This window comes from Syngnathus acus, chromosome 14 (assembly GCF_901709675.1).
Source record: "Syngnathus acus chromosome 14, fSynAcu1.2, whole genome shotgun sequence".
Taxonomy (NCBI): Eukaryota; Metazoa; Chordata; class Actinopteri; order Syngnathiformes; family Syngnathidae; genus Syngnathus; species Syngnathus acus.
In genome coordinates this window covers 5,540,908-5,563,053 of record NC_051099.1, presented here as the reverse complement: position 1 = coordinate 5,563,053, position 22,146 = coordinate 5,540,908, and the positions used below count along the sequence as shown (strand labels likewise).

General features: G+C 46.0%; 4 protein-coding genes and 1 long non-coding RNA gene across 7 annotated transcripts; 3 read left to right on the top strand and 2 right to left on the bottom strand.

The window, feature by feature from the left end:
• Positions 1–7,325: 7,325 nt before the first annotated feature.
• Positions 7,326–10,283, bottom strand: LOC119133894 (spore wall protein 2-like). Its single transcript, XM_037270090.1, has 2 exons — positions 9,618–10,283; positions 7,326–9,467 (listed from the first exon to the last, which is right to left on the bottom strand). Exons 1-2 carry the CDS (start codon positions 10,281–10,283, stop codon positions 7,326–7,328), a joined length of 2,808 nt encoding a protein of 935 aa, XP_037125985.1.
• Positions 10,284–11,147: 864 nt separating this feature from the next.
• sc5d (sterol-C5-desaturase) lies at positions 11,148–13,246 on the top strand. The gene is made up of 5 exons (XM_037269336.1): positions 11,148–11,251; positions 11,610–11,827; positions 11,897–12,029; positions 12,103–12,203; positions 12,435–13,246. Exons 2-5 carry the CDS (start codon positions 11,618–11,620, stop codon positions 12,873–12,875), a joined length of 885 nt encoding a protein of 294 aa, XP_037125231.1. The 5' UTR covers positions 11,148–11,251; positions 11,610–11,617; the 3' UTR covers positions 12,876–13,246.
• plekhb1 (pleckstrin homology domain containing B1) lies at positions 13,247–19,032 on the bottom strand. Of its 3 annotated transcripts, none has more exons than XM_037269340.1 (6): positions 18,982–19,032; positions 14,423–14,575; positions 14,246–14,348; positions 13,877–13,916; positions 13,711–13,798; positions 13,247–13,588 (listed from the first exon to the last, which is right to left on the bottom strand). In XM_037269340.1, the coding sequence occupies exons 1-6, from the start codon at positions 19,004–19,006 to the stop codon at positions 13,461–13,463; spliced, it is 537 nt and encodes a 178-aa protein (XP_037125235.1). In that variant the 5' UTR covers positions 19,007–19,032; the 3' UTR covers positions 13,247–13,460. The 3 variants fall into 3 exon arrangements, with proteins under 3 accessions (XP_037125235.1, XP_037125234.1, XP_037125233.1); XM_037269339.1 differs by lacking the exon at positions 18,982–19,032 and adding an exon at positions 14,656–14,790 and having other exon boundaries at positions 13,247–13,585; positions 13,708–13,798; XM_037269338.1 differs by lacking the exon at positions 18,982–19,032 and adding an exon at positions 14,656–14,790.
• On the top strand, positions 13,791–15,424 carry LOC119133466. The gene is made up of 2 exons (XR_005100138.1): positions 13,791–14,336; positions 14,436–15,424. It is a non-coding gene; the product is annotated as an uncharacterized LOC119133466 (long non-coding RNA).
• LOC119133460 (tubulin-specific chaperone cofactor E-like protein) lies at positions 15,719–21,386 on the top strand. The gene is made up of 9 exons (XM_037269333.1): positions 15,719–15,829; positions 16,723–16,787; positions 17,412–17,560; positions 17,621–17,760; positions 17,819–18,000; positions 18,073–18,329; positions 18,401–18,527; positions 18,598–18,714; positions 19,888–21,386. Exons 3-9 carry the CDS (start codon positions 17,422–17,424, stop codon positions 20,231–20,233), a joined length of 1,308 nt encoding a protein of 435 aa, XP_037125228.1. The 5' UTR covers positions 15,719–15,829; positions 16,723–16,787; positions 17,412–17,421; the 3' UTR covers positions 20,234–21,386.
• Positions 21,387–22,146: the final 760 nt, after the last annotated feature.

Below are 22,146 nucleotides of genomic sequence, written 5' to 3'. Positions count from 1 at the left end.
AGAAATGATATCAATGTCCAAAATAACCGACATTGTTATTTTCTTACATTTTTGAATGATGATAGAAGGCAAATTTAAATTTAGTTTTACTTTTTCAAAGCCAAAAATGAAGAATATATCTCAAAAAACAGCGAGTTTGGATAATGATGATGTATGTTTTGAATTTTTGGTGAGAAAATTTGGTCTATTTTTTTCTTTTTAAGACTTTTTTTTATTTTCTATAATGTGAAAAACGTGACAAAAATTGATACATTTGAAATTTTGGATGACAATATAACAAAAAATTCAGAGATACATGCGTTTCATTTTTGGAGTGAAAAACTCAAGTTAAAATTAAAATTGGCCAAATTCTCTTCAAAACTTTCCTCTCTGGAAATGGATTTCTTGGTGAAGATGGTGAACTGTTCACCTAAACAAAAATCCAGCCAGACCGCTTATTGATTAGAGCTCAGTCAATAATGATGAGAAGCGAATTTTAGCTCTTCTAAAAATGTATCCCTCCGTTCTCATTTAATGTCCGTGGCGCTTATATTATGTATTCCGCTGACGTGTGGCGCGGAGGAAGATATTATCTTTTTAATTACATTTTCACCTCGAGCTCTCCTCGTAGCGCCCGTGGCGTAGCGTAATGAGCCAACATCTTAAATAAGTAAAGGTGATACTGCTATTGATTAGAAAGTGAGACCGGCCGGCTGGCCGGCTATCAGTCATTGAAAATGAACTTGTGAGTGCATGTTTAATGCGCACGCCAGTTGCTCTTTTAAAGAGCCATTACTCAATATCCTCCAACAACTTGCATAGAAATTCCATTCGCTGCACTTTAATTGCATCTGGATCGTCGGCATCACCTTATTGGTGACTGGCGCCAATTTTAAGAAAGGTCAGCAAGGACATCATTTCGGATGACTTCTCGCTACTTCTCTCGTTATATTTTCAACAGCCGCCAATTATTTATTTTGGCCCCTGATGAAACATGGAGGAATCGTCCTTGTTTGCACCGACGCTCCGTTTAAGTACGAGCAATTTAGCAGCGGCGCCAGAGGTCGTCGCCCCGCCAGCACCCGGCGTGATTTATTGATTGGGAAAGGGCAGACACGTCGTATGGAGCCTCGTTACGGCAACGAGGGTCACCGCAATTACGCTCCTCATTTTTGCTATGCAATCTGACGTTTGATTGGGCCCCGACGGCGGTGACTGTCAGTCGTATAAGCAATAGCTAGCGGCCGCGTCGGCTAAATACAACCGAAGGGCCATGGTCAGCGAAGGAATGGTAAATCTTCAAGCGGCTTTGCCGGGCGACATTGGAGGCCTCGCCACGTTTTATCCACCCTAAGCCTGTGAGTGGAGTATCTATGCGCCCGGCCGGCGATCAACGCGATGACCCCCGGAGTCCGCCGGGAATCCGGGGGAATGGAACTTTCTCCAGGTTTTAGCCTCCGGGAAGACCTTGTGATGTGCTCGCTGAGCACAACGATAACAGGGCACATTTTCAGCTGCAGGGCACAAAAGGAGGAGCAGCCTCAAGGCCAAACTTCACACCGTGGCCTCGCTCCGACTCGGGTCAAACGTAATCTTCAGTCTAAAAAGCAGCTGGGTCTCTCGACCGGTTTTGTAGAAAAGGACTATGGCTCTCTGGCTGTCTCTACTCGAGCGCTGCCCCCATTGTCATAATAAAAACATTTTCTCTCCCACATAGGCAAAGTGGTTTCAAGTTAAACTAAACAAAACATGCACCAAATCCTTCTTTAAAAGCTCATTTCTATTTAAAAGGGCAAATGTGCGGTGTCAGTCAGGCCGGACCAAGATTAATGAGCGGCCTTTAGTTGAACCACACAAGGATGCTTAATGCACAAATCCATATTTGATGTGCTTCCACTATGTAGATGCAGCCTTTTGATATTCATTCTCATAGTTTCTATTAATTCCTCCAGTGGTCATTTACATTTATGCAAAGCTAACATTCATTTGTTTGTTTGCTTGCTTGCTTGGTGCATCAAATCTTCACGGAACGTTCCTTGTTTTCTCACTTTGTCCATAGTTAGTGTTATGAGAAAACTGAATTTAATATTTTCTACATTTATTTCACCACTATTGAAACATGGTCTTAATTGATTTTTTTTTTTACTTTTGATCTCTTGGATATGCTGCTTGCGCTTTCATGGCCATTTTGCAGACGAAGTTAGCGGCAGCCGGGCGACAACGAGGTAAGAATCCCAAATCTCAAACTGATTGATCCTATTTGCCACGTCCTCTATATAGCAAGGTGAATTAATCAAAGCGGGTTTGATTTATAGGCCCCGCCCCCTCCCTTTCTCCTTCTTCTCTGGCTTCCTCTTGCGCCACACTGGCGGGAATTCATTTGTCTTGCTGATTAATGATGAGCAGCATATCCTCCAACCGCCGGCGGTAAATGAAAAGAGATTGGGGACAGAGAAAGAGCATCCAGGTCCATTCATCCCCATCACACTCCGATTTATCCAAAACTTTATTTGCATTTGATAGTTTTGTTTTTTTTGGGCTCTGAGGGAGGCTCAACAAGTTCCTCTGTCAGCGGTTGCCATGGTAATGAAAACTATACTCTGCATTGATCGTGAGACAGTATCGCCCCTTCAAAATGGGTTGGATGGGCCAATATTTCTGGGGCGGGGGGGTAGTGCCCATGGGCCACCCCCCTATAGCTACGCCACTGACCCTCAACCGAAATCAGCAGTTTGGCAGATATTGAACAATTCTTCCAAGAAGAAGCTTCAAGTTGTCAAATGGCAATTATTTGCTTGATTGGGGGCATCCTGGTGTTTTGAAACATAGCACAAAAAGATGGGGGGGTTCGTAAATTTCTGACATTTTGTGTTCCACCCACAAAATTGTGAATCAGTAATTTGGTGACTAGCGAAGCGTAAATAAACACAGCTTCCCTGTCCAAACAAAAGAATAGCCTTAATATTTTTAATATATATGAAAGGATATTTTCTGCAAGCAAAACAACCCGAAACGTCGTGTCCTTTTATGACCAAACGTAGCGATTTGGAAAGATGACGACTGATGGGTGCACTGATGTGAAAAGGAAGGTCTCGCTTTAGAGTCAAATCTTAGAAAGAGTAATGGAGGAATGGCATCAGAGGACATTATACGGACGGCTCGGCTCGTCAAACTTTGATTTGAATTTCACTCTTGTTTTGGATGGCACACATGAGAAAACAGCCCTTGAACCGCAATTGGAGCCTTTTTTGAAAGCACCTCAGATAACTTGTTTAGAAGCCAAGTGTCCACGGTCACTCCTGAATAAGATACACCTTTCCATCACGCCAATGTTTTTCTCATCACACACGCCTGGCACCTGCGTTCACCTCGCGCCCGCATTTTTGGGATCTCCACGCCACCTCGGCTGGCCTCCAATTTCAATGCGCTGAATGTAACGTGTGATATGCCAAGGAGGAAAAATATTCCAACACCTTCAGATAAAGCCTGGCCTCTCACCTTTTGACCTGGAGGGCATTTCTGCTTCACTTGCTTTAACAAAAAAAAATAAAAAATATGAAGGCTCTCCTGAGATATCTTATTTTTCCTCAGTAGGCTTGCTTATTTGGATGTTTTCACTTCAAGGTTAAAAAATGCAGTCAGTCCCTGAAAGACTCTCACTTTAATGGCCTCAAATTGTCACCACGGAACTTTCCAATATATATACACACACGTATAGTCCGTTTCTTTTTTTTTTTTCTACGCCAAGTGAACAAAGCAAAGACACGCTTGGATGAGTCCAGCTAAGAAGTGCTCCATCAGACACCTTTGGGATGAGCAAGAACCGAAACGGCGCTAAGCCAACATAGCTCCATTTTGGAAATGCCTTCCAAGAATGCCTGGGGCTGTTTTTTTGCTGCCAAATTTCTTCCAGTTTCTGGTAGCCCTGTGTCCCAATACTTTTGCCCATGTTGGGTAGGATACAAAAAACTGTGTTTATCTCCTTTGGCCAGTGATGCGCCGCTGTACCTTGCTCAGCGACATTATTTGAGACTGTCCTATTTGGCTGGCTGTTTGGTTTATTGTGGTCTTGGTTTTTTTTTCTGCTTTTTTTTTTTTTTTTGATACAGCAGCAGCAAGCAGCCGCAACTGTGCCGCAGTGATAGGAAGCACGGTGCAGCGCTGGGACTGAAGGCAGGCGAGCCTCTGAAAGACATCAAGAGCAATAAGGCAGAGAGAAGCTCTGAACTGAAAGTGTCCCTTTGGCCCGGCTGCTATGTTAGCGTTTATCGTACTACTCTTAGCCCAATGACCTGGCGCCACTTTTACTTTCTTTTAACGGTGGACAAAAATACAACTACTGTAGGAAAACTACTCCCAAATTGCTCTTTAGATTTGGAATCATTTGTGATTCTTAATTAATGCTCACCAATTAAATGAAATGTTGGAAGCATTTTTTCCGAGGGCTTCATTTTTGTCCATTTTTTCTTTTCAAGATGCTGCCATTTTTAGGTCGTCCAATGCTAGGAAACCTTACTGAAAAATACAACCGTATTCCAGGACTCTTTTTTTTTTGTTTGTTTGTTTACAACTAAACATTTGAGCTCAGCCAGACCCAGAAAGGCAGAAGCAAAAAAAATCCTGGGGGTTCAATTATCTTCTATTTTGACAAGGTGCAAATTCACTTTTTGTTTTTTTGTCCAGGAGTGCCACGAAACCTTCACACCGGGGACCTCGTCCGAAAGCATGAATGGGCGAAAAAAATATGTGTACGTTCTTCCGTGTGGAATAGTGAGGCCCAGCTTCATCCAGACTTGGGCCTCAGGTACTCAAACACTAAATATAAGCTAGGTCTGATGCCCCTTTAGTATTTGGTGTAAACGTCTCATTTCTTCACCTTAAATGACAGCTGCTAAGTTGATTCATTTACTTGTGGTGTTGCATATCATTATTATGCATTATTATGCATTATTATGCATTATTATGCGTATATGAGTGAGTGTCACTCGGGGGTGGGCTGATGTGACTGTCACTTAGACATTAATGTGCTTTGATTTATGCCGCCGCTGCTGCATTCACGCGGTTGACTTATCTGCGCTTGTCATCAGGCGTATTTGGTCGCCATGTGACATTTTGGGGCGCCAGCATTTATCAAGATCCATCGTCTCGATATCCTCGGCGTCGCTTTGAATTCTTGGTGGATGCATTCTCCAATGATGTACGTGCGTTCACCCCCAAATGTGGGTTATTCGCTTTCCGACAGTGTTAATACGTTAAAAGAAAATATATTTAACACAAGGATGTCAATTTGTAAAAAATAATTTGCTATCGTGTCAAAATGTAGCGCCATCTACTGGCAAGGAGGACATACCAAGACGGCTTAAAATAAGGCCCGCCAAGCATTTTTGCCAATTTTACGAGTTGCCTTGTTCGGATCCAAGGACACCTTTTCAGCGTTGTGTTTTTGGCCATTTCAGAGCAACTAGTGTGTGGCTGTTGGCGCCATGCTGATTTCATAATGTGAATCGATCATTATCGCGCTAACAGCGTTAGCCAAGTTATGGTGGTGAGCGGATGATGGCACATCAGTCCACAATGGTGGAGTTGTGCAAACATTGGCATCTTTGCCCCTCCACGCCACCGCCTGCCTCCAGCGTTGGCTATTTTGCCGGCAGCGACCCCGGGCGAGATAATATGATGGCTCGCAGACACCTTGTCAATATTTTTGTCTTGGCTCAAGAGTGTGCCTGGCCCGGCCCGGCCTGGCCGGCTGTTTACAGCTATGACCGTTGATTTATTAATTTTTATCCCCCACGGGAGTTTGGCCTGTTTTTTTTTTCTTCCATCCTCACTGCAAGAGGGCAAGTAGAGGCAAGTGTGCCGAGAAGTTCCTGGCTAATGTGAAGCAGTTCATTAAAATCAAGGCACAAAGCTTCTATCAGCGGGGAGGATGCTTCTAATCAGTGCCCGTGGTTCGTCCGGCACTATGCAAAATGGAGAGGGCGCACTCCTCAAGTGCAATCTTGTCTAGGGGGCCGCTCGGTTGGCGCTAAGAAGGATGATTGCTTTTCCAGGGGGATGGATGCTTTGCTTTGGGACCGCTCTCAGCTCTACCATCTGATTAGCATTCGCAGCATTATTCATGTCATGAATACACAAGGAGGCGCGCAACAAATAAAGGCCGACGCGCTGATAAATATCACATGGGCTTCACATTTCAAACTTTCAAAATTGATGTGTTCCAAGCCCCAGGCGATGATGGTTAATTTCAGGTTCAAACAGATCCAGTGGCCACATGATGAGAGAACAAGGGTTTTTAGCAAACATCACATTCGCTGCCGCTTTCTCCCTTTTCCGGTCAAATGATCACATGAGAGAATGTGCTCTTCCTGACTACAATCCAAAGATCTTAAGCTGACACCGACAGTAAGGTTCGTATTTGTCCTCTGTGAGCGACCACCGCTAACCGCTAACTCGTCATCGGTGAGTGGTGAGTTCCAACAATGCACACATTTATTTGGACATTTTTAAATAAACGCAGCAGTCTCCAAATGTTTTAGTGCCACGGGCCATTTCCGTGTATTTTCAAGGACCAAGTACGTTCCGAACAAAATAAGTATAAGTAGTAGTAAGTACGTTTGCTCCTTTTCAACCTGTTTGAGCAATGTGGCCTTTGTTTTTGTTTTTTGATATATTCAGAATAATCACTTTTCATGAGGTAGCATTGAGTGATGTTCGTGGACAATCCATAACAGTGATGCCTAACAAGATTGCTGATGTTAAGAGACGCAGCGTTGTGGATTTCAGGAGGGTGAGTGGGAGTTCTGGGCCTACTCGAGCCTCTCCGGTGTCTCGACAATAAAGTCAGCAAGTGGTCTGCAAGATCTGGAAATGTTTTGGTGTTTGACGGAGTTGTTGACGTAAAGTGGTATCATGTAGACTGTGAAGTCAAGGTGTCAGAGTTAAGAGCCAGGTGGGATGCCTTAGTTGATTGGAGGTGGAGCCACGGATGATAAAAAAAACAACTTTGTCTATCCGGATGAGGTGAATCTGACTTTATTAGCTGAAGGTGATGGAAAGGGTTACTCAAGCCAGCATCGCAGCTCGCAAATGGAGAAATCAGCCAGCTATGTTGAATAGAATTTCCATCAGTATCTTTGAAAGGGGTTATCTAAGATAATGGCTTCACGGGTTCATTACCTCGTTGTCAAATTTGATTTCTTTTTCTCCTCTGGGCAGATTGGAAAGTGATTGCCCTCGACCCCCCCCCCCCCCCCAAAAAAAAGAAGACTCCAACTTTCATCAAATCCAGGCACAGAACGGCAGCGTCTACCTCATCGGAGTGGAAAGCTTGTCATCTCTGTCTCTTATTTGGATCTCCTGTCCTCCCTCTCTCTGGCCTCCTCTTCTTTCCTGTTTTCCTTTCTCCTCCTCTTCTCTTCTTTCTTCTCATCTTCCTTGCGGAGACGTTCCCTCTTCTCCTGTTCTATGCGCTCCACCTCCCGCCGGACCCGCTCTCGCCTCTCCTCTTTGTCTTTCTTGGTGAGGCGGCTAATCATTCGTTCAAAATAGCTCTCCCTTCTCTCGCCCTCTTTCACCATCTCCATGGCGAAGCCTTCTTGTTCCTTTGTGTCCTCTGGCGCCGCGGCACAGATTTTTTCGCCGCCGTCAGCAGCAACGTCTTCCTTGGGCGCGTCTCTGGCCTCCTCCTCCGGTGGCGGCGGGCAGATGACCTGTTGAACTTCCTCGGTAAGGCTTTCTTCCTTTGCGCCTCCTTTCTTCTCTTCCTCCTTGGCATCACTCCCTTCCACCCCGGTATCATTTCCCTCTTCCGTCTTGGCCTTTTCTTCCTCGCCCTGGTCTTTTGGGCCTCTGTCTTTGTCTTGGGCCTCCACCAAGCTCTGGCCTTGGTCTTCCTGGGCCACCTGGGCTTGGTCTTCCTGGGCCACCTGGGCTTGGTCTTTATCTTGCTGCTTGCCACTCTCTTCCGGCTCCTGTTGAGCGCTCTCCTTCACGTCTTGGTCTTTCTCTTGTGCCTCCTGTTGAGCGCTCTCCCTCATGTCGTCCGCCGCCGCCACCGCCGCCGCTGCCACCACCGCCAGCGCCGCCACCTCCCCTTCCTGGCTCACTTGGTCTTGAGCAGAACCTGCTTCTTGCGCCTTTGCATCATCACTCACTTTGCTCTCCTCCTTCTCTTCTACCTTGACAGTATCTTCCTCGCCCGCCTCTGTGACACTTTCCTCTCCTTGTGTCTTCTCGGCGACACTCCCCTCATCTGCCTGGGCGCGCTCTTGCTCCCCTTTCGTCGTCTCCTCAGCGACACTCTCCCCCTCTTCCTTTCCACTGTCTTTCTTACCCTCTTTTTCCCCCTCTTTGCTGTCTTCCTTGCCCTCTGCCTCCTTTTCCTGGGCGCCACTCCCTTCTTCCTCGACTGGCTGGGCACTCTCTTGACTGACCACCTCCGTGATGCTCTCTTGTCCAGTGTCTGGTTTCTCCCCCTCTTCCACCGTGGCACTCTCTTCAGCCCCTAATGTAGCAGCGCTCTGTTCAGCCGCCTCTTCCTCGGTGGCGCCGCTCTCTTCCTTGGGACTCTCTTCCTTCTCCGGGCCCTCGCTGATACTTTGGCCGTCTTGTGTCGCTTCAACCTCCTTGTTAGTCTCTTCTCCAACCTGGCTTTTGTTTTCTTGCAGCTCCTCCTCCTTGGCAGCCCCCTCCCCGCCTTCCTCTTCAGCCGGTTTGTCGTCTTTCTTGTCTTGGTTTTCCTCCTGCTCAGCATTTTCCACGTCAGCCTTTGAGTCATTTCCTTCCTCTTCTACTGTGTTTTTATCCTGGTCACCTTCATCTCCTTCCTCGCGGTCACCATCTTGGCCTTCCTCTTCTACGTCCATTTGGTCATCTTCTTCCACGTCATCTTGGTCATCCTCTTCCACGTCATCTTGGTCATCCTCTTCCTCCTCGTCTTGGTCATCCTCTTGCCCTTCCTCATGGTCATCCTCTTCATCATATTCTCTGTCCCCTTCGTCTCCGTCGTCCTCTTTCTCCTCCTCCCGGTCATCGTCCACCTTGTCGTCGTCGGCATCGCAGTCTTCCCACTCGTTGTCGTCACAGTCTTCCCACTCTCCGTTGTCGCCTTTACAGTCACGCCCTCCCTTGTTCTCTGCCTCCTCGTCGCCCTCCTCTTCCTCGTCGCTCTCTTCTTCCTCGTCGCTCTCTGTGTCCTCATCGCTCTCTGTGTCCTCGTCGCTTTCTTCTTCCTCCTCGCTGTCTTCACTCTCTTGGCCCTCATAACTCTCTTGCATGGCTGCCTCCCCATCTCCTTCATCTTCCTCCACATATTGCTCCTCTTCACAAGTGGCCTGGTACTCGGTGTTGTGGCTCCCTTCTAGCTTGTCATCGCCTCCTTGCCTTGCTTCCTCCCACTGCCTGATGCACTCTTTGTCCTCAGAGTCGGTTCTGTTGTCGCCCTGCTTCATCTTTGTCCATTCCTCCATCGCTCTGACAGCAATTTCCTGAAGGTAAAAAATCAGGCACATGAGCAATGGTGGTTGAATCTCAAATATACAGTGGATTTAAAACGTTTACTACCCCCTTATTCAAATATTAGTGATTTAATCAAAAATATATAATAATAATCTGACCTAGAACTCATGTACACATACCACACGCAGGATCAGGTGATCAAAGGTCTTGATTTGGTCAAGAAGCTCTTGTCGTTCTCTCAGCAGTTTGCCTTTCTCTCGGTTCCAGCTCACCTCCTTGTCTGACATTTCCATAGACAGAGAATCTTTGGAAGCTTTTAGTTTCTCCAGCTCTAAATTGGTTTTGTACAATTCGGCCTTGGTTTTCAAGAACATCTTTTCGTTGGCCTGCATCCGGTGAGACAGCTCGGCTTTTTCCATCACCAGTATCCTATTGTCCGCTTCCAGATATTGCACTTGGGAGGCGATGCTTTTTTCCCGTTTCATCCAGCGGCTTTGCCACACTTGGTTAAGTTGCATGTGGTATTGCTTGAGATCTAAATTACGCTTGTGTAAGTCAGCATTGGTTTGGAGTAGAATCCTTTCATTGGCCTCCCTACTGTTGTACACTTTGGTATATTCCTCTAACAATTGGATATAGTCCACCTCCAGGTTCCTCAGGGAGGATGCTATGGTCTCCTCCCTAGTCAGCCACTGGGTTTGCCACTCTTCATTGAGCTGGTTGTAGTAATGCTTGAACTCTTCGAAACATTCACTCCCCTTCGTCCATAGCTGTCTAAACCTCTCCGTCTGATACTGGAGGAGTTGCACATTTTGTTTTAGGGAGTACTTGTCCGTGGGCTCCATTTTCTTCTCAATTTGGTGGTTTCAGTGCCACATTGGTGCCGACAAGATAATAGTCCCCACTTAATTTGAGCTTTCGTTAAGATCCTGCCAGTTGCGGCTCTAGTTCATAGTCGAACGACTACGATGATTTGTGCCAATGATATCGGCAGGGCAAAATGACTCTAACCCATAGTCATGATGACACCCAGAAGAGGGCATATTGCTCTACATCACAGTCATATGGCTAATAGACTTTGTGATGACGTCATCGTGATGCCATTCAGGGTTAATGGCTTGACCCTATGGCTACTTGACCATATTTGTTGTGCAGTGCTACAGCAATATGATTTTTGTGGAGCAATTGTGACACCTAGTGGAATTTTAATGCCATTGTTTTTGTTGGGTTTTTTTTAGGGCTGTTGTGCAAACGACATGAATGCGCACAATAAACAAACTACTGGGAGGCATTAAATGTCGCCGAATTGAGTGGAAGGCGTAATCCCTTGTCACCATCAATGAGTTTATGTTCTACCGTGTGACACAACTGTATTTTGCACGAAGCCACGCTTAAACTGTTATGTTTGTGGACGGTGCTCCGTTTTTTTAGGAGCCTTGTTTGTAGACAATATGAGCATAAGAATCTGTAATAAAATACGTCCACCGGGATCTTGTAGGTGGTCCCTCTTCTTCTAAGTTAAAGTGTTGAAGTGGACCTTTTAATGTCACTTTATGGTAACATTTTGATGGGCGTTTGAGCTCGGGTCCAGCTAAGGCAAGGGGCATCGCGGAAGCCTTTCGCAATGAGCAGATCACCCAATTGGCCAATCACGAAAGACACCGAAGCTGATATGACTAAATGCTGGGCGCTCATTGGACAACCTTTGGGTGACATCACTCACCACTCTTCATTGATTGGTTATTGTCTGGTTATAGCACGGAGCTGTACCTTTCAATGTTGTTCCTGTCCTAAGGAAAGTAACCAACACCAGGTACAGTTATTCATTAAATAACTAATATTTTGTGTTATTAAATTATTAAGTCATGCTTTTTTTATATATTTGTGCTTGTGTAACGTATACTTTGGTGCATTAGACCGACAAGAAAATTGTTCATGTCTGAAGAATTTGCTCACAATTTTTGACAAATCCAAAATATTAAAACAATCATGTGTTATTTTGATACGACTGTATCCTATGTTTAGTACAAGAGATAAATCAGCTTGATTTGGCAAAATTAGAAAATGCAAACTATTCTTTTTTTAATAATATTTTTTATTTCTTATTGCTTTATCACAGGTAAATAAATACTTAACCAACTTGCACTTTAATTTTTCATAAACATATTCAGGTTCGGCCATGGATCTCGTGCTGAACGTGGCCGACTATTACGTCTTCACGCCGTACGTGTACCCGGCGTCTTGGTCCGAGGACGGCGCCCTGCGGCAGATCCTAAGCCTCCTGGTGGTGACCAACCTTGGGGCGACGATCCTCTACCTGAGTTTGGGGGCCCTCAGCTACTACTTCGTCTTTGACCACGACCTCATGAAACATCCCCACTTCTTAGAGGTACTCACATCCTTTCTTCCATGTTTTACCTGGTTTCTTCCCTGTTTTATTTCCAATTTCCTCCCCCAGAATCAGGTTCGGAGGGAGATCAAATACGCTCTGACCTCTCTGCCGTGGATCAGCATTCCCACCGTGGCCTTGTTTTTTGCCGAAGTCCGAGGATACAGCAAAGTGTACGACAATGTCCACGACTCTCCCTTGGGTACGCTCTAATGTTGTTTCTGGGTTCAATCACACGATGTTTATCGGTGCTGATGGATCTTGTGCACTTGCAGGTTGGACCGGGCTCTTCCTGAGTATGATCTCTTTCCTACTTTTCACCGACATGTGCATTTATTGGATTCACCGCTTCCTACATCATAAGCTTATTTATAAGGTGACAACATGAATTTGCTCTATTTTGAAGTAACAGAGACATAATGTACTGTATTTCATCAGTTAGGGGCGGAGTTAACTTTGCCCTCAACTTATCCATTTCTTCAAATATCTATCTCAATATGAAGTATTCCAATTCATGTCAGATTGATGTAATTAGAACGATACTATATGAATCTGTCATCAACTATTCCTGATGTCAAACTGCTTTGTTGTCTTGCGTTGTCCACAGCTCTTTCACAAGCCACATCACGTGTGGAAGATCCCTACGCCATTCGCCAGCCACGCCTTCCACCCGGTTGACGGCTTCATGCAGGGTCTCCCGTACCACATCTACCCTTTTCTCTTCCCGCTCCACAAGGTGCTCTACTTGGTCCTCTATGTCTTTGTCAACATCTGGACCATTTCCATCCACGATGGCGACTACCGCGTTCCCAGCGCCATAACGGGTGTCATCAATGGCTCGGCGCATCACACCGACCACCACCTGTTCTTTGACTACAACTACGGCCAGTACTTCACGCTGTGGGACCGCCTGGGGGGCTCCTACCGATACCCGTCGGCCCTGATGGGCAAGGGCCCCCACGACCTGATCCGCAGGCTCCGGGCAGAGGGAAAGTTAGACAGCGGCAAAGCCAATGGACACAGTGGCGCCATGCGCAAAGAGGAGTAACGATTGCTTTTCCAAAAGCGTCAATCACAAAAGACAATCGGTAATGGTCTGGAAATCATGGTTAGGCTTCTTGTGTTTGCTTAATAAGGAGTTGCTGAGAACGATACGACCAGTTCTTACTAGCGATGCTCCAGTACACGAGGAGGGCTAAAAGTGGATTTTGACTTGTGTGCAGACTCTGAAGATGCACTGTGAAGAATTGTTAGTCCCCCACAAGCTTTGCTGTTCAAATGAACTTTTTTTGTAGGACCATTAGTTATGCCAAGATTACACCAAAATCTGTACATGATCTTTGTAGCACTGCTAAAACAACTCTGATGGTGGGCTAAGACATGATCACTAATAATAATAAAAACAAGCACTTAAACGCATTTGGTTCATGATTTGTACTTTAAACACAAGCCAGAAAAACAATCACATAGCTGCAGCGACCACACGGGAGAAAGCCTAATTGCACATGAGTAGCAACGACCAAAAGCAAACTGAAGTTACAAAAGAGCCTCCTGATCTCGTATGAATTGTTAAGCTAAATGTGCCTCTGATCTCATATGAATGTTTAAGCTAAAGGTGCAGAATTGACTCGTCTCAGCAGAAGAACATGGGCGCCCAGAGGAAGGAGCGCATGGCCGCTCCCGTTGCTATGCCTGCCAGTAATCCCATGGCGAGGTGGTCAAATGCTCCGTCCCTCTGGACGATCAACTGGTGGGTGCCTGGGGAGCAGACGGCAATGATAATCACTTTATTGGGCTAAACCGGCCTTTAATGCTGCATTACAGACTGCTTGGAAGTAGGAACATTAGAACTTTTGACTCTGAACTCTCAACAGAGCAGACTGTACCTGTTCCTGGCGTTACATAGAATGTGTGAAAGTGGTTAAGGGGTATGGCCTCATAGGAATCATTGTAGGGATCGTACATGAACACCTGCCGGTGAGAAAACGCAATCTCAAGTCACACTTTTTATACACCCCAAATAAGCGAACCAAAGAATGTGGATCTTACCGGGTTCCTCCTGGTCTCCAGTATGGTCAGTTTCCATGCGCTGAAAAAAGGGAACAAAAACAACAGTACATAATGGACAATGGTGATGGTTTGCTGTTTTTATTGCACATTATTTTAAGCTGCTACTTGTTCTGTTTAATGGCAATTTGGATGATGTTAGTTGGTGTTGTTTTTTTGGGGGGTAGGTGCTGCTGTTTTGTTTAGCAACTGGGTTCAAATGCGCAGTCAACTCTTGTGTCTGTTTGCATTCTACGAGTACGATACTGTATCTCTGTCTTCGAGGCAGTTTGCTTGTGTTTCAATAGGTGCTGCTGCTTAGGTTAGCAACAGCGGTCAAAGAGGCTCTGCGGTGAACTCTGCGATACCTACATGGACTCATCCTCGCTGTTGGCGCACAGGTTCATCGTTGAGCTGTCCTTGAATTGCACCACGATGATGTTCTCGCGGGGGTTCGTCTCAGGTGGCGTCACCCCTACGAGCAAAAAAAAAAAAAAAAAAACACTTTTAGCATCATGTTGCCATTAAGGACAAACAATAATGCTCTACCTTGACATTCTAGGCCGCAGCGCACATCTGCGCATGTGAGCTTGAGGTTGACGCGGTGCACCAGCTCTCGACGGCTGTCGCTCTTGTAGAAGCAAAAGCTGCCATCCACCCAGAGGTCACACCAGTTCAACTTCCAGCGTTTCAGCACAGACGCTACACGGTGGGAAGCATGACCGAACATTCCAAGAATAAGTAACGCTTGGTTTGTTATCATCAGCACCCAATGTACTCACTCTGTCTCCAAAGCCAGCCTGACCTCATGAGTGCCATGTTGGTCACCTGTGGTCCAATTACAGCTAGAGGAACAGGAACAAAATGTTCTTTCTTTTTACCTACAATGGAACAGATAGTGTTCCCCTGCTTGTTTATTTTGCGTCTGACAGATTATCCTTTCTCCTGTCTCGATTGAGTCACAGGATAATTCTGGATTAGGCGAGCGCTTGCTCGGGCACCCCCACTTTTTCGCTTCCTTTTCACCTGGGTTAATTTCCTCTAAACCAACACACAAACTTGGATAAGATATTCTTGTGACACAACCAGCCAAAGTAGTATGTCTTATGTTTTGTTGACGATATTGTTGTCACAGAATATAGTATATAAAATGACATAACACCAGGATTAGCCCATTTCTAAATGTCAGTTACACGACTATTCCAAGTATGCATGCAAGTCTTCCCTGTTACACTGTTTTATGTTAATGTATTGTGTCTTGCGCTAGAATCTGTTTTGTTTTGAAGTTGCGGGAGGAGGAGAACCATGCAAGTTTAAATCCGTTTTAAATTTTGTATTTCCGGTACAGTGTTTACAGCGGCAGCAAAAATGAAGTCACTGTTTTAGAGCTGTTGGGGGGGAAATTTTGATTTATTATTAACTATTGCTTGCAAAAACACATTTTTTAGTTTTGTTTTGATTAAACGCGAGGAGGATGGAAACTCCTTTTAGAAAATACATGACGTCATTTCCACAACAGTGGACCCTAACTCTCAGCAGACAAATATAAAACACCGTCTTGGATTTTCTAAATGTTTATTTTTTATATGTTTTTTTTTCATCTGCACACGTCTTTTTTTATGTTTTGTTTGTAAATTTCGTGATGCTTGTCGCCTGTTATTTCTGGTGGGCGTGGCTTTACGCTGACACGCGCCTCGTGAAAAGAAAAACAACAAATACAATTTGGCTATAAACATATATTTGGATATATTTATTCATTCATTCTAGTTAGCATAACTTTAGATACATTAACCACGTTTTTTTGGTTGTTTTGTTTTATTTTAAAATTGCGCGAGGAGGAGCCCCGTTTAAGTTTAAAGCCATTTAAACAACGTCACTTCCGTTCTCCACTGACAGCCCACCAGCGAAAAGAAAAACACAAACATAACATAGCGAGTGTCTTCCGGGGGGCTCACGGTGAGTGCAGTCAAAATGTCCACAAAAATAACCATGTCGCTTTGAAAGTACGAAGCTAAAAAGTTGACATCGTTGACTCGAGAGCACTTGCCGAAGATTAAATTATTTCACTGCATGTCATGACGGGACAAGGTAGTTTTAAGCACCACAATTAAAAACAGCAGTATACATTTTTACGTCGTTTGTCTTTATTGAGAAAGCAGGCGCATTGGAAGACCGTTTTATCTCTTGACTATATTTATCAACACCGCGCAGGTCTTGGTGTTCGGTTATAGCACCATTAGATTGACTTCTGCCGAACCCAGTTCAATTTTTTTTTTTTTTTTAACGCGGCCTTGATTATTTTCGCGTGTAAACGAAAAATGTGTTTTTCCCCTCAAACGTGTCAGACTCGTGTTTCAATTCGGCATAAACAACGACTTTGTACAAAAAACGAATTGTTTTATTTTCCCCTTGAGTCTTCGGTTTACGACAGCGGTGACGTAACCCAAACGTGTGCGTAAGTCGGGACCTGTCGTCGTTAAATGACCTCCACTGTGACACTAATAAGTCATAGTCAAAATGAATATTTGTAGGCAATAAATAGTGCAAGTGCAAGATGGATGTCTGTGTCTTCATAAGAAACTGACATATGTTCATCAGGCATAAAGGAGCTTTCTCCCGTGCTCTATTGTCTGCAACATAATGGAAGCTGTTAAAATAATTGCCAGTCAAGAAGAAAGGAGGTTTCCCTCCGAGTGTCTTCCATTCACTTATAATATCACATTTCGTCACGTAGTGGGGGGGGGGGTGCAAGGACGCCGTCTTGTGGCGGTTGTATGCAAATATGCAGAAATATTTTTTCATTCCCTGCTCTCTGCTGCTTTTCTTCACTTTTGCGTGTCTTTTCTCAGCAGGGGAATGTGATCAGATGCGCCGTTGAAAAGCAGCTTTGCTTTTTGCTCTGCACACATCAAAGGTAAAATTTGGCCGATCTGTGAGAAACTATTACGACGGGAACATCAAACTCGAGCTATTCGAGCGTTGCGAGATGATTTGTCTGAAACCGATAGTCCTGATCATGGTGGATAAGAGAGAGGGACTTTGAGTGATGTCATCGCACTGTCAAAAAGATTCTAATATTCACACAGTGAGTGAGTTGCACAAATGAACTGTAATTCATTTTTACTGGCTTCATTGCCTGTTTTTACTCCAGGTCGGTGGATACATTTTGTAAAATGTCTTTGCTTATTTGGGGGTGCGGACGCAACAGGTTCTGTAAATGGGCACGTGGCCGGTCGAAGGTCATCGAGCGGCATTACCGCGGCCCGCTTGCGTCTCCTCACGTTTCAACTTCCTTGTCACTCATGCGATCACGCTGATGGGCTATTTTTAGAGCCCTTTTCCCTGCCGGCGTTGGGGCCCACGTGAGCTCGGTTCTCCGTAGAGGCCCTCGTGAACCCAAATGTAATATGAGCTCCATACAGTCGAAGTTCAAATGAAGTTTTCCCAGAGGAAATGAACTTGACAAGTGCATAAAAAGTCCAAACGATGACAACGCGCTCGAATAAGACATGAAATAATAAGGGTCACTATGTTTTAGGGCTGAGAGAATGGACCAGTCCTGTGATGAAGAGGTGGCTCGCACCTTCGTGCAGGTCATCAGCGACAAGTACAACACGGAGAACTTCCCGTACGGCCAAGGCTTGGGCGTCGTGGTGCTGCCTTCCCCGCCTGGCTCGCCCACCAAAGGTTAGCGGCGGTCCATTCCGAGGCGCTATTCATCCTAATGCCGGCACGCCCCATCTGCAGGTCACCTATTCTTGCCCAACGTGCTGGTTCTGAACGACTGCGGCATCAAAAAAGCGGGCGACAGGTCCGACATTGCTGCTTTCTGTGCCCATGTGGTGGAGCTGGACCTGTCCTACAATGAAATCCACGACTGGGCCGAGGTGAGCCAAACGACTTTCATGGTTACAACACGTCAGTGATTTTTCTCGGGTTTGTCAGATCTGCGCCATTGTTTCCAACGTCCCCCACTTGGACATCCTCAACCTGAGCATGAACCCGCTTAGCGGCGCCGCGCTGGAGCCGCCCATGGCCGAGGTGTTTGCTCGGGTGCGGCGGCTCGTCCTCATCAACACGCACGTCAGCTGGGACACGGTGCACGCGCTCACACGAAACACGCCCGAGTAAGTAGAACGATGAGCACATGAGCGCGTCCCTAAGCTGCCTTTCATTTGTGCTCCTGATTTCTCCCCCAGGCTGGCGGAGCTTTTTCTATGCCTGAACGACTACCACAACGTGTCCCTTTCCTGCACAACCTGCCCGTCCCTCCACCTGCTGCAGATCACCGACAACCACCTGCGCGACTGGGCGGAGGTACGCAAGTTCGGGCAGATGTACCCCAGCCTCAGCGAACTGGTGCTGGCCAACAACAGCGTGGAGCACGTGGGCGACACCCGGGAAGCGCTGCAGCGCCTCTTCCCCAACTTACGCTGCGTCAACCTCAACAACTCAGGTCAGGAGAGAGGCGACGGGGCGCTATCAGCATATTGCCCGTCTGAATGGCCACCGTGTTCCGTGGCTCAGGGCTGAGTGAGTGGGAGGACATCGAGAGGCTGAATTTCTTCCCCAAGCTGCAAGAAGTGAAAGTGATGGGGATTCCGCTGTTTAAGCCGTACAACACGCAAGAGCGCCGCAACCTACTTTTAGCACAGTAAGGCCGAGCTTTGGTGCCAATGCCAGTTTCTAAATTTTTTTACTAACTTAGTGCCTCCGCTCTGCAGGTTGCCAAATGTGTCGGTGCTGAACGGGGGTGCGGTGTCTGACAACGACAGGGAAGCTGCTGAGAGGTTCTTCATCCGCTACTACCAGGAGTGTCCGGAACTGGAGCGTCCGCACAGGTTTGACCAAGAAATGAAGTGTCGGGCTTCGGTCAAGTTGCCGTCATGTCCAGCCGTTTAGGAAAAACAGTCAAAACAATTTGAAATATCCATCCTGCCGAGTACAGAGCGGCCCATGAGATGCTAATGCTAGCTTAGCAGGTGCAAAGGAAGACTTAAATAAAGAAATAAGCTTTGCAACAGCTGATGAATGAAGAACAAGCACCTGAATAGAAGGTAACACAATTCAGCAGACGCTAACCTTTACGACAAAGAAAATGAACTAACTTGGCGAAAACAGCGAGAACTCCATATTTTCGCTTCCTCCAGTTGGTCCGGAGCAAATGTGTAGTTGAGGGGGCGGGACTAACCTTTGGTGTGGGGACAATGCCACCTCTCTCTCCCTGCTCAATGACTTCTTTGTACTGGGACTTCTCTGATACACGGAAAACGGATACACCAGCTAGCAAGTAGATATTTATAGCTTTTTAAATTTTCTTAGTTCTGAAAACTTGAGCGGGAAGATTATTTTTTTCACTCTGGAAGCTGACCAAAAACATTCATTTGAATAACTGCTGGAAGTACGTAAATACAAACAGCACCACCTTGTGGACGACCGACACTGAATCGGACCGCTTGGTGAGGGTGTTGAGTGATTGACGTAGGAGTTGAGTTAATCTGTCCATCAGAGGTTCAGCGCTGCTTGAATGTCTTGTGTGACATTGCAAGTCATTGAGAAACAGGCGTAGCATGAAAAGAGTCCAGCGAGCTGTACAGGAAGGATTAGTTGCAAGAGGAGTGACCAGACTCAAAATGAAATGCGAGTCTCAAGCGGAGGGACTGAAAGGAAATTGAAAGGAGACGGTGGGGAGGGAATATTGAGTGTTCTAGTCAGATAAGAAGAGGTGGCAACGTTGACATTTTTAACCTTTAATGCAAATTTTGATCAGGCACTGCAAAGCCATTGAATTGGGTCTTTACCCATGCGAATCGGTTCACCCGCATCTTCATGTTTGACATACTAAAGACACAAACGAACCCGGAGATCACATATTTGTCAGACTGGACTGGACTGGTCTGTCAGAGATTTATCACTAATCAGAAAAAAAAAAATCTGAAATATTAGTCACATACATATAAAGCGGGTCGCTGTTTGCGCCAAAATGTGGAGCCTCACCGGTCTGACTCCTACAGGTACAACGAGCTGGTATCCAAGTACGGTCAACTGGCCCCATTGGCCGACGTGGATCTGACCCCCCGTTGCACAATGGTGGACGTCCGCTGGGGCGACCGAGTAGAGGCGGTAAGCCTCCGCCTGGAGTGGACGGTGGGCAACCTGAGGAAGCAGCTGAGGGCACTTCTTCAGCTGCCCAACAACGGGATTAGGCTCTTCTACATCAGCCGAGAAATGGCTGCCGTCGTGGGACCGGAGGAGTTGAAGTGCGGCTTCCGGGCGCTCCACTCGTACAGAATTCGAGATGGAGACGAGATTCTCATCGTGCCAAAGGTGAAAAACCGCTGTAGCTCCTCACATCTTTGATGTAGGACTCCTGGGTTTTGGGATTGGTTGGTTTGTGTTGGGGATTGGCAGAACCTGAATTTGTCATGTTGTACAAGAAAATGTTGGCGCTAATTCAAGGGCCACTTGGGTTAGCAAGCAAGCTTATCTCCCTGGGAAGCAGCCTTAGCTCGGGACAAGGGAATCTGAACGGGTTTTGTAAGGCAGCGTGTGAAGCAAAAACTGCAACGAGTCAAGCCTTGCAAGTTTTTGTTGCCTTGGCTAAATGAAGCAGTTTACATTGTGGAGACTTAAGGCACCAACCAAGATGGACGCTCAAAGTTTTTTGACATTTGGGCTCAGGTGGCTGTTTGACATGTTTTTGTCTGCATGTGTACAAAGCTACTGATTACACTCAACCTCGATGACGCAGCCACGTGATCAAATTAATTGCAAAAGCATCCGGTCCACAATTTGTGCGTCTCGCGGACTAAATGGTAAGCAAACACCTGATGTAGTGTCAGGTGACTTGGTGTGTAGCGGGAGGGGCGGCGACCAAACTCAATGCCGCCCTTCTTCCGTGGCCCTCACAAACCTGACACCTCGAGTGTCCGCTCTTTCACAGGATGTGGGGTCATGACCTCTCCCACTGGCTCACGTTGACGGAAAAAAGTTGCGTTTACTTTTGAGTTTGAAGACTCCCTGAAATGGCAGGAAAGTGAAAATTTCGGGCAGCTCTGGTGGACATTTTGGTCCATAGTTGGTTAACACTATCATTGTTTTTCACTGGGTGTTGGTTTTCATACATTCTGACATTTATTTGTAAACGTGGATAAATTGTGACGCTCACAACACTGAGAATTTAGTACGATTTTATACGAATCTTAATATGTACTCGTGCCCCCCTCCACAAAAAAAAGACACACTTGACCCAGATTTGTAGTGTTTTAATTAATTACTATTGTGAAAATAAAACGCTGCTCTGAAATGTTTGCTTACCTTTGAGTACAAGTTTTGATGAAATTTTTACAGCCTGACTTTGAGAACGATTGGAAATATGGCCTTGTGTTGTCGTAGTGTAGTAATTTCTACGTGCGGAATGGATGTTGTCAGTGGTGTGCCCCTTTTACAGCTCTGTGTATCATTTTGTTTTGGTTTCTTCTGAAGAAATAAATTATAATCTTGTCCTCTGTGATTTTTGTGTTTTCATCTTTGAGTCTTCCAGATGTTTCAGGTGGGCAACCAATGAAGAAGTCGCTCTCAGGTCTTCCAGGATTCTGGCCTTTCATTCTGGCTGGTCTAAGATTTTTGGCAAAGCTGCAATGTCGCCCATTCCGTACGTGTCAGATAGGGGTCATGTTTCCGGGATAGTCCTTTCCAATTAAAGTGCAGTGGTGTGGGGAGGGATTTAACCCAGCTCTTCAAAGAAGCAGTCATGAGGGGAAGAAGGTTTGAGTTTCTGGAAGAAGGGTGGCTTCGTCTTGAATGATAGCGCTAAAAGGCCAAGGGTAACTGCCGGGATCAGAGGTGGCCCGTTCCCCCACTCTTTGGATTGGGTGACTCCGGTCGTGGACCTTCATTGTGAAAGTCAGGCTTGATGGGTTCCCTCCAAGACACGATGCTGACCGGGACCGCATCGGATAACAAATTGAAAGACTTCAGGCCTCTCTTGGTCGTTGCCTAGATATCGAAACCGTTTGTTTCCACTCCGTCTGAAAGGATGTTCCCATCTGTCTAATATTTCACTTATGAAATCTACCATCCAATTAGGAACATACATCCAATGATCTTCTGACAATAGTTCTGATGCAAGCAGAAAGGATAATGTCACCCCCCCCTCCTTGGCCACCTGGTCACCATCGGTAACTCTTGATATCCTCAGCCTTTGTGCGATTCCGGCTTTCACCCATCACTGTGCGTCCATTTAAGCTCAGTCTTGAGGGGGTTCATAAAAG

What these genes read in the sequence shown, in the direction of transcription:
- LOC119133460 (XM_037269333.1), top strand. Translation starts at nt 17,422, where the DNA reads ATGGACCAGTCCTGTGATGAAGAGGTGGCTCGCACCTTCGTGCAGGTC. An exon ending in AAATCCACGACTGGGCCGAG is followed by an intron (nt 17,761 to 17,818) that starts GTGAGCCAAACG and finishes CGGGTTTGTCAG; the next exon opens with ATCTGCGCCATTGTTTCCAA. An exon ending in CTCACACGAAACACGCCCGA is followed by an intron (nt 18,001 to 18,072) that starts GTAAGTAGAACG and finishes TTTCTCCCCCAG; the next exon opens with GCTGGCGGAGCTTTTTCTAT.
- plekhb1 (XM_037269339.1), bottom strand. Translation starts at nt 14,692, where the DNA reads ATGGCACTCATGAGGTCAGGCTGGCTTTGGAGACAGA. An exon ending in AGGCTGGCTTTGGAGACAGA is followed by an intron (nt 14,576 to 14,655) that starts GTGAGTACATTG and finishes CCCACCGTGTAG; the next exon opens with CGTCTGTGCTGAAACGCTGG. An exon ending in CTGCGGCCTAGAATGTCAAG is followed by an intron (nt 14,349 to 14,422) that starts GTAGAGCATTAT and finishes TTTTGCTCGTAG; the next exon opens with GGGTGACGCCACCTGAGACG.
- sc5d (XM_037269336.1), top strand. Translation starts at nt 11,618, where the DNA reads ATGGATCTCGTGCTGAACGTGGCCGACTATTACGTCTTCACGCCGTAC. An exon ending in TGTCCACGACTCTCCCTTGG is followed by an intron (nt 12,030 to 12,102) that starts GTACGCTCTAAT and finishes GTGCACTTGCAG; the next exon opens with GTTGGACCGGGCTCTTCCTG. An exon ending in ATCATAAGCTTATTTATAAG is followed by an intron (nt 12,204 to 12,434) that starts GTGACAACATGA and finishes CGTTGTCCACAG; the next exon opens with CTCTTTCACAAGCCACATCA.
- LOC119133894 (XM_037270090.1), bottom strand. Translation starts at nt 10,283, where the DNA reads ATGGAGCCCACGGACAAGTACTCCCTAAAACAAAATGTGCAACTCCTC. An exon ending in ATCACCTGATCCTGCGTGTG is followed by an intron (nt 9,468 to 9,617) that starts GTATGTGTACAT and finishes TTTTACCTTCAG; the next exon opens with GAAATTGCTGTCAGAGCGAT.